Genomic DNA, 10,145 nt, shown 5'->3' on the forward strand with positions numbered 1-10,145 from the left:
GAGGTCATCTAGTCCAACCCCCTGCTCAAAGCAGGACCAATCCCCAATTTTTGCCCCAAATCCCTAAATGGATCCCTCAAGGATTGAACTCACAACCCTGGGTTTAGCAGGCCAATGCTCAAACCTGTGAGCTATCCCTCCCCCCCGACAGGTGTTTGTCCGACCTGCTCTTAAAAATCAGAGATACAGAAGAAGAAATGCTCAGCGGGCTGCGAAGGGAATACAGCAGAACCCCGTTGAGCCGATATCCGGCGGCTCTCCGTATTAACCGAACAACCGGCACGCACGGGTCCAGACATGGGTGAGCTCTCCTGTGGCCACTAGATGGCGCTGCAGCCTCACACTTTCCCATTATCCGAATTTTTGATTATCCGATCAGGCTCCTTAACACCTAGGAATCTGAATCTTTGCCTAGGGGGATTAGGCCCTACCCACACCTCCTTTCTGGAAGGTCACGGTCACGGTCTACAGCACATCCCAAAACTAAGCCGGCCTTTGGTGCTCGACGTTGTGGGGGCCCTGAACTCTCAGGGCCTTATCTGGGCCCAAGCCTTTGAGGTGTGTCTATCAGCACTCGCAAAGTGCTTGACAAGTACATAGAAGCCTGTACTTTCTCACTCACAGTACTAGACCCAACCTACACACTACAATACTCTTTTTTTAACCAAAGTACAAAGAAGCCCCTAGAAAGGCAAAGCCACTCTGAAGCAATGCTCTTTGTTTCTTAATGGTGGAGCTTTTCAGAGCTCTCTGAGCTTTGACATGTGTGGTTTGGCGCTCAGGGCTGGTTTGATGGGTTGCACGGGAGTCAAATACAAACATCTCCAAGAAATGCAGCACTCCATATCGCCTGCTGCCAGTGCACTCAAATGGCTTCTCTGAAGGACACTGCTAAGTGTTATGAAGGCTTAAGCCAGTTCCTGGTAAGACCCAACACAGATTGAAGACCAGGGTGTGGAGTCTGAGTTTAGCCCAACTGAAAATGGAGAAATGAATTAGGGTCAATTAGCCTTGGGCTGTGGTGGCATCATGGATAAGACAGAGACCTCTCTCTCCCCCAGGCCATTGCAGGTGCTTTCTGCAGGAGCCATTTCACCATTCAGGAGTACGGCGGTCTCTAGGGCAGCTGTCACAGGGCCGTTACGTGGCTGGGATTGGGAGGGGATGTCTTTCACAAGCTAGTGACCGGGAGGAAGGTGCCCCTGGGACAAGCTCTCTGTTAAGATGGGGTCCGAGAACCCTCAGCGCAACGTGAAGGCTATATTTTTGACTTCACTTAGGCCTGGTCTATAGACAGATTTTGAATTGATACAACTCTGGATGTGATACAAACCCTAGGGATACAGCTGATATATCAATACAGATTATTCTCCTTCCCCTGCCTATGCTTTTCCCGAAGCTACCTGAGCATGCCCAGAACTGGTAGAATGTTAGCAGGCTGCCAATGGCTTGCACTGAAAAACCCAGTGTGCAAACATGAAAACACAGTCTAAAAAGTTTTGCTGGAATATACCAATTCATTGAACCCAAAATGTTTTTCAGAAATATCTCGGGTTTGATTAACTTTCCTGGCAGGCTGCTGGAGACCATGAGCTTCCCAGGTCCATGACTCCAGGGCAGCACTGCCATGCCTGGGCTTCCAGGATCTCTGCTGCAGACCTGGGAACCTGAAAGCTCAGGGAGCTCTATCTCCATCTCTAATCTGCAAGGAGCCTGGAAGCTCTGTGAACCCCAGCTTCTGAGCTGGCAGCCCTGGGAGCCAGCTGGATCAGGAGTCTGGAAGTCCTAAGGTCCCACATAGTGGGGGTGCCCTGGAGCCACAGACCCTGCCAGCCCTGGCAGCCACTGCCTGAAACAGAAAAGAATCAAGTCAATTTCACTCAGCCGCTGCTGGGGTCCCAAGGAGCAGATTGTGTGTCCCTGTTTCTGAACCATTTATTTTTCTTTCAGAATTTCTGAGTTGTGGGAAATTTCAAAAAATGCGCTTTTGTTCCCATTCAGAAGGAAACAAGTTCTAAAATACAGACGTTTCCCACAAACCAGAAATCCTGAATTTTGGCCAGCTCTCATTCTAAGCCCCTCTAACGTTGACAAATCACAGCCAGTTTTCCCCAGAGCGCTGAAGGAGTCACTCGGAGGGGCTGGGATTGCTATGTGCTAGTTCACATCCAAACTACCAACACTCCACGCCAGCCGATGACAAAGCCGGAACGTATGGCCTGCTATCGATCTGCTGAAGATGTTAATTTGAACTGAATTTATTTTACATACCTAATGCTAGGCCCATTTCTCTTATCCTCACTCCTGGCTGGGATAAGGCAAGTCCTCTCATTAAACACAGGGAGATATACCTGCCTCTGGGGAGACATGCAGCAGGACATCTCCATAAGGCAGCGTGTGTGTATGCATACATCTGCATTATACCTGGAAGATGGCTGACGGGTGCGTTCTCTGTGCTTTGCAGGGAGAGAGGAGAGCCTTGAGGCAATGGATTAGCTCCCTGCGGAAGGCAGTCTGGGTGCAGGCATAGAGATACATGTTCACAGCTGAGTTGGTCAGTTCCAGCATAGTACCAATGTCCACCGCAATGTTAATAGCCTTAGAGTAATCCTGTCTCTCTATGTCATAATGGCAGGTCCTGAGAATAATCTGCGTGACAAACCTGGTGGCGCCCAGATAAGCGAACGTCATCGAGACAGTCACAAGGAGGAGGATGGATTTCTTCTTCTGGTACCTGAATTGGGTCCCAGAGTTCACTCGGTGGAGCCCTCCGGCCATCACACAGTGTACTTTGTTGCTGAGGACGATCTGCCTGAGGGTCAGGCTGTTCAAGGTGAAGATGATGACATAAGGGACAATGTTGATGAGTGAGGTTTGAAACCAAACCAGCCCCTCAACGTAAGAGCTGGGAAGGTCAGTGTTAAATTTGCAGACCGCCCGCCCCGTCCCATTCACCCTTTCCGATCTGTTGGACCAATAATACGGGATAGCCACTAGGTAGCTGCAGACGTGAACCAGGGCGATAGTGTACAGCGTGCGTCTCCGGGAGCACAGCTTTGCCTTCAGCTTGAAGGTGTTGATAGCCACGAAGCGCTCGATGGTGAAGGACACCACCAGCCAGACGGAGGCGTTGACTGCACTGTAATTGAAGACGTCCCGGAGGGTGCACCAGGGGTCCCGGTACCAGAACGGCTCCGTGCTGTAGCATTTCAGGATCATCTCCACGAGAACGATGAGAACGAGAACCACGGTGTCGGCCAAGGACATCGCCATCAGGTGGTAGCGGCTGGAGGCAGAGATCAAGCAGTCCCTCCGCCAGAAGATCACGAAAGTCATGACGTTTGCTGAAAGAGACATTTCCACAGCTGTTTGAGTTGGAAGCAAACCCATCGTCCCCCCCACTCTGCTGCAGCTGAGCCCTAGGGCCAACAGAACAGCACAGCACAGACCTATGCTGTGACCCAAGATCCCCTCAATGCCACTTGGCAAGGGGGTTACAGGAATGTCCTGATTCCAGTGCATACATCCTGGTTCACCACAGAATGTCACGGGGGGGCTTAAATGAAAGCCAGGGTGGCCCTAGTCATTAATATTGCTGTGAAATGTGTGTATAGATGCGACGTAAGGGGTTATGTACGTCGGCTGCAAATATTTTCACAGAGTCTTTATTAAGGCACGAGTCACCAACAGAGGTGAAGAACCAGGTTTTCCGTCAGACAAGAGATGTTTATTCGCCAGTCTCTCCATTGGGATGGAAATTAAACAAACACAATGGATACTCAGGAAGTCAATAAAGAGATGCGAAGTCACCAGGTAAGACAAGCCACAGGTGGTTAGCCTGTCTCAGAACACAGGCAATCAAACTGGGTTGTAAGCAGAGGCAAAGAAGACACCCCGTGACCCTGCACCTAGGAAGTAAATGGACAGCGTGTCCATTCATGAAAACAGGATCTCAGCCAAGTTTGGCTGAAAAACTGCAGAAGCTGTTGGATGAGAAATTTCTTTAGACAGGAGGTTAACTAGTTAGTTAAGTTTGGTCTCTAGAAAGCCCGTTATGATTTTGTTTGATATGTAATCATTTGTTTCCAAGATCCTCACTCGCTGTCACTTGAATGTTGAATCTTTGATCAGAAACTTATTCTTGTTCTCACTAGAAATAGATCTAAACGCTGTGGGATTAAGCAAAGTGCTGGACCAGAGCTGAATCTAGTCAGCAAGGAGCCTGGAAGCTCTGCGAACCCCGGCTTCTGAGCTATATCTGGAAGCCCTGGGGTCCCAGATGCGGGGGGGGGGCTGCCCTGGAGCCATAGACCCTGCAAGCCATGGTGGGACAGCAGACCTGGTATTTCTCTGAGTAGCCAGTGGCAGGGGCTGGACATCACAGGGGAATGCGTCAAAGGGGGTTGGGGACTGCTGCACCTATTGTTAACTTGCAAGGCAAAGCCAGGGCTGGTACAGCCCAGAGGAGAGTGCAGGAATGTCTGGCAGGCTGGTGGTGTCAGGGAGCTGTCACCCAGCTAAGCACAAGCAAGAGTCCCTCACGCTACAGGCTGAGGATACCAACATGACTGACAGTCCTGGGTACCCTGAGAACCATCACATATGTTGTGAAACAAGCTGACAGCTTATACCACCAGCCACGTGGGGTCCCAACACCCTTCACACCTCATTTACACACGGAAATTGACTAGCATAGCCAGAGCAAAGTAAGCTCCTCTTCACCCCCCTTCTAACCCATGTGGGCACTCATTCCCAGCTAGCTATTGCAGACCACCGTTTCACAGTAGCGATTCTGGTCAGTTTGCACACGTAGACATGCCCTGAGGCAAACAGGCCCAAGAGAGGGTGCTGCTGTTTGTCTGGAGAGAGATTCCTGCCCGGTTGTATTACAGATGACCTGCAAATGGGAAACCAATGTCTTAGCTTCATCCAGAAAGAAGCAAAAGAGGGAAGGAGAGAGGCTGCTTGTTTGTGCATTAAAAATTCAAGTTTTTGTCCATGCTGTAACTCCGTAGGCAAATGGAAAACTGAGGAGATGATAATATCACAAGAGACAGGAGAAAGCAAGCTAAGTAACAGAGGGGAAGGGATTTTTAGCCAGACAGGCTAAGTGTTGTTATGGTTAATTAACCCTTTTTCAACTCCAATGCCTAACAAACATGTAGGAAAAGACAGTATACGTTAAAGATTCAACACCGCCTGCATTTAAATTGTAAGAAAGCACCCAATATACAGCTGAGATCCCACAGAGAAGTCCTCTAGCAAAACCAAGGGATTAACATTCTTGACATTTTAAAGGGCTTGTTTACACAGGGGAAACTGAGCAGCATAACAATTCTGTGATTTAGCTGTTAGTTACTGTGGAATAACTATGCCGGTCAAGTTCTCACCCAGATAGACAAGATCTAATGCTTTAAAGAAGTTCCTTTTCGTTATAAAGATTTAAAAGTTTATCTATAATAAAGAAGCAAAAAGAGACAAACCCAGTCGTTTAAAAATCCTTTTCAGGTCACATTTAACAGGGCAGCAGCAGCATTGATCTCTACATCACGTAATTCAAAAAGAGACAGAGGATGACTCCAACAAAGCGAGGATTTCAATGGGAATTTTGCTACTGACTTCAATGGAGCCAAGATTTCACCCAGAAATGTTTTAAGTTCTTATTAAAAATTGAGGATGGTACAGAAAACGTTTGCAGCAAAAGAAATCAAGAGGTTCGTATTTTTTTTGTGCCCCAGCTGTTCTCCTGTTCCCTGAGCATCTTCATCTCCTGTGGCACTTAGAAACCCGGGGTTCAGTCTGGAACATGCTCAGAAGTGATCTTCCATTCTATAGCTAGAGCTAGTCAGAAAAAAAACAGCCCCCAAAATTCAAAGTTGTTTCCCCAGGTTTGAAATAGCGTGTCCAGGTGTCCACATTTCAAAAAGGAAGTTGAAACACCAGAAAGGGCTTAGAAAAGAGCTATTGCGAGTTCACTTAGGTATGGGAAACTTGCCGTACAGTTAGAGATTTCAGAAGCACGGTCTATTTAGGGTAGCAGAGGGAAGATTAAGAAACCACTTGATCAGGGTCTACAAGTACCTATACATGAAAATGATTTCTGATAGTAGTGAGCTCTTTAACCTAGCAGACAAAGGCATGACAAAAATCCAGTGGCTGGAAGTTGAAGTTCGACAAATAGAGACTGAATATAAAATGCACCTTTTTGACAGCGAAGGTAACTCATCTAGGGACTTGGTGGATTCTCCATCCCTAGAAGTCTTCAAGTCAAGACTGGGTGTGTCTCTCTAAAAGCCCTGTTCCAGGGCAACCAGAAGCTATGAGATGGATGCAGGATCACAATTTTTCCTTTCAGCTTTAAAAAGTATGAAGATGACTATCCAGCCACACCCCTCCTGCCCCGCATACTCACATGGGATCCCGATTATGGCCAGAAGCGGGTAAAACACTTTCTGTAGCGTTATCATCCAATGATCCTGAGTCATTTTCGAGGACAGCCCTGCTTTCCCGAGGTCTCAAACAACTGCTAACTTGTTCACCAGCCCCAGGACAAGGAGCAGGTTGTCTGTCAGAGTTTTGTTCTCAGCTTATCTTTCTAATAAGCCCTCTTGAAACAAAATTACTGTCTTTTAATTTACAGCTGTGGCTAGAAACCCCATGTTAATGATTACCTGGCTGGACAAAGAAAGGGGAACGTGAAGAGGCAGATGGAACTGTTAGATCAGTACAAATTAAACAGGATCTGTTACAGAGCCAGGCACATGGGTAGCGGGTATAATAGGCCAGGGGAGGTTAAGCCACCACCAACCTGCCACTGGATGCCTGGGCCATGCTGGCCCCACCTAGGTTTCCCCTCTTCCGGTCCCTACTCTGCCCCTTCCCAAAGGCCCCCCATCGCCCCCCACTGCCTGGCTGAGTCCCTCCTCTTCCCCCCTCCGCTCCCCACGTCCCTCCTCTGCAAGTGGGGTGGGGGAGCAGCGAGCGGTGGCGGGGTCTGGGGCAGAGTGTGGGCATGGCTGTGGATGGAAGAGGAGGAACAGGGAACTGGCCTCCCCCAGGGGAAGCTTCACCAGCCACCCGTGGCCATGAATAAGTAACAATTGGGGTCCAAAGCCATGCAGAAGCTTCTCCCTTGAACAGCAGCAGAGCAGGAAGTAGGCAGGCTATTCAGCCGGTTTTGAGGCGAACAATCTGCTTTTGAGGTGCACTGTGCCCTGGCCAGTACAGAGACAAAACCGGACACGGTCTTGTCCGGTACCAGCCAGGGAAGCCGTTTCGAAGAGTGCGTCGCTCCACTCCCGCCGGTGGGACCTGGCATGCATCGTGCATGAGGGCATGCTGGCGGGGGCGGAGCATGGCGCGCTTCAAAAGGGCATCCTGATGCAGCAAGCCCACGTGCCGGGAGGGGCAGGGTCACGCTGGCAGGGGTGGGCCCATGCTATTCCCAGCAGTACCGGACTGGCCAGTATTCTGGGAATGCGGGAGTGGCCCCCTAGCAGGCAGCATGGCCTTGTGCTGGAGAACCAGGGTGGGAGATGTGTGGGTTCAATGTGTGACCACACTGAAAATCTGGCCCTTTGCATCTTGGCCAAAGGCATTTAGGCACCTAGTGGGATTTTCAAAACTGCCTCTGCAGGTCAGGTACCTAACGCCTATTGACTGCAGAAGGGATTTAGGCACCTAACCTGTTTAGCTGATTGTGAAGACCCCACTAGTCGCCTCTGGCCCTTTGTCTTTCCATCCCTAAAACAGGCTCAGGGTGCTTCCTTCCTCAGCCCATCCATTGTCTGCATGTGCTCTTGGGGCAGAAATCACCTCCTATCCCATGTTCATACCATGCTGACAGAATGCTACCATTGTAATATTAACAGCAGCAAAGCTGGAAAGGGGCATCGTGGGCCTGGGGAGAGATGGACACCCCCTCTAAAGGGTTGTAGGCCTGGAATTCTTACTGATCTATTCCCCTTGCCGGAGGGGAGCAACTGCTAGGAGCATTTTCAGCTTCTCTTGCCTCCCACCATTACAGGGATTTTCAGGCAGGCAGCGGGGGACAGAGAAATGGAGAAGGGGAGTAGTGGTATAACACTTTGTATATCAGGAGTGCCCTTAGGTTCATGCACTCAGAGGACAGCCCTGCCTGAGTGCTCACAATCCAAGCCCCCAGTTCTGCTCCAACAAGCTGCTCAGCACAAGCTTGCCTAGGGCTCCTTCTCCCCAGCGGCCAGTTCTCTGGCATGCACTGACCTCTGCAGGCCAGCACCATTACTGCCTTTGGGGTCTCAACACCTCTCCGCTCCCTGACGCATGGGGTGGTGTCTCCCCCAGAACGACAGGAAGGGCAACGGCTCCCAGCACTGAGGGATCTACTCTCTGCAGCAGCAAATGGCTCAAGGTCACCAACAAATGCTGCATGATCGCATTGTGGGTGGGTGAGTGCAGAGAAAAGCCCCAAATGCTGCTGCCCAGCTGTGCCTGCCGGGGAGGGGAGTGGTGGGTTTGATTGTCCCCCTAATGCAGTCCTGGCTGGCGGAGGGGGCAGGCTAGACTCCAGACTCTGCCCCCTGCTGTTCTACCCTAGCACTTCAGCTTAAAAACTGGGGCAGCTGCACGCACTGCTGATACTTCTGTGCTCTTCACAATCCGTATGGACTATCCCCGTGCGCAAGCTGGGAACTGAACCTAGATCAAATCTCAGCCCCGCTGTCCCTCCTAAAGAACCTGCCCCATCCGAGGACTCGGCTGTGCGCACACACAGAAACTATGGGCGATCCATTACACATCCTCCTCCGGTAACCGGTCCAAAGGACAATAGGTGCTGGACCAGCCACTGCTCCCCCCTGCACCTCTTCCCGTTGCAGCAGTCACACAACGATACTAGTTTTCCTTTTTTTGTGAGAAAAACGTAACGTTCCCATTTTAGGTCAACCCCAAACTAATTGGGGGTTTGTGTCTATGAGATTTTTTTGGTTCAACAACTGAACCCTCTTCAACTACCCAGCAGCACACTGCCACTTTGTAACCTACTTCCTATTTGTCTCGCAACAGCCCCCAGCCTGCGTTAGATGGGGATGCATCCCCAACTTAACGAGAGAGCTTTCTATTTCGAGTGCAGAGCTTCGGTCAGCAGGAAACATCTCATCAATCAGCACGCACCCAGGGCTCTCTCCATCTGGGAAGTTGCGATTTGTACACGGCTGGTCTGGTGCCAGCTCTCAGGGGATACAATAAAGGAGCTGACAGCTAATAGCCTTCCAGTAAGTAACATCTTGGACAAGTCTCATGGCTTTGGGCAGCACTAATAGAGAAACAGGAAGCATTATCCAGAGAGCTCTCAGAATGATAAAACAGGGACACTCCCCTTAGGAGAGAACACAGGGTAAGTTTAAGGATTCAATTTAAATTTTTAATCCCTGGTAAACCTCAGTTTCTCCGACACACAGAAATTGATGAAAAGCTATCCAGTAATAACAGCTGGCAAGCGTTGTCTGCCCCGTACGTAGCACCTGTAGTGAGCCGCTGTCACTGGACCCGGGGCTGCACGGGGAGCCCTCCGCAGCTCCACTGTCATGCCCCACTCACCCACCGACCGGGAGTGTGATGGCCATCCCTGGGTGGGAACCATTCAGCAGTGGCTAGCCTCCCTCTCAGCTGGGGGCCCATCCTCCTCCTGGTGGCCCTGACCGGAGGTCTCTGCTCCACCAGGCCAGGCCCGCAGCCTCCCTTCCACCCTGCGCCTGTGTATCTTGGGCCCCTCGGTGTGGCAGGGAGCCCGCTGTGGCGACTGCCCTAATTCAAGGCCCTATTAATTTCCCACGACTGTGAAAATTAAGTAGTTAAAAACAGGAAAAAAGCTTAAAAATCTATATTAAATTGCCAACATTTAAAAAAAAAAAGAATCCAATTCTGCCAAGCCTAGATGACATTTTATGATGGGTCAGAGCGAGGTTCCATTGTCCCAGTTACTAGCCTTTGGAGAGTTGGTCTTGGAGACATGCTGCACATGTGCAGTCCACTCTGAGCGGGCAGGTGCCCTGTGTACACTTATTGGAAATTTTCCCTCCCTGCTACTTGACGGGGCGCAAAGGGGGGGGTGCGGAAGAGTGGTATGACTGGCTCCGATGCTGGGAATTGGGGAGCCAATCTCC

General features: G+C 50.3%; 1 protein-coding gene across 1 annotated transcript; it reads right to left on the reverse strand.

The window, feature by feature from the left end:
* Nucleotides 1–2,418: 2,418 nt before the first annotated feature.
* LOC144278318 (putative G-protein coupled receptor 139) lies at nucleotides 2,419–7,356 on the reverse strand. Its single transcript, XM_077839584.1, has 2 exons — nucleotides 7,259–7,356; nucleotides 2,419–3,556 (listed from the first exon to the last, which is right to left on the reverse strand). Exons 1-2 carry the CDS (start codon nucleotides 7,354–7,356, stop codon nucleotides 2,419–2,421), a joined length of 1,236 nt encoding a protein of 411 aa, XP_077695710.1.
* Between the last annotated feature and the right edge of the window lie 2,789 nt (nucleotides 7,357–10,145).

This window comes from Eretmochelys imbricata, chromosome 21 (genome assembly GCF_965152235.1).
Source record: "Eretmochelys imbricata isolate rEreImb1 chromosome 21, rEreImb1.hap1, whole genome shotgun sequence".
Classification (NCBI taxonomy): domain Eukaryota; kingdom Metazoa; phylum Chordata; order Testudines; family Cheloniidae; genus Eretmochelys; species Eretmochelys imbricata.

Coding starts and splice junctions, on each gene's coding strand:
- LOC144278318 (XM_077839584.1), bottom strand. CDS start 7,356: ATGCTCCGCCCCCGCCAGCATGCCCTCATGCACGATGCATGCCAGGTC. Junction 3,557..7,258: donor CGAAACGGCTTCCCTGGCTG/GTACCGGACAAG, acceptor CTTTCATTTAAG/CCCCCCCGTGACATTCTGTG.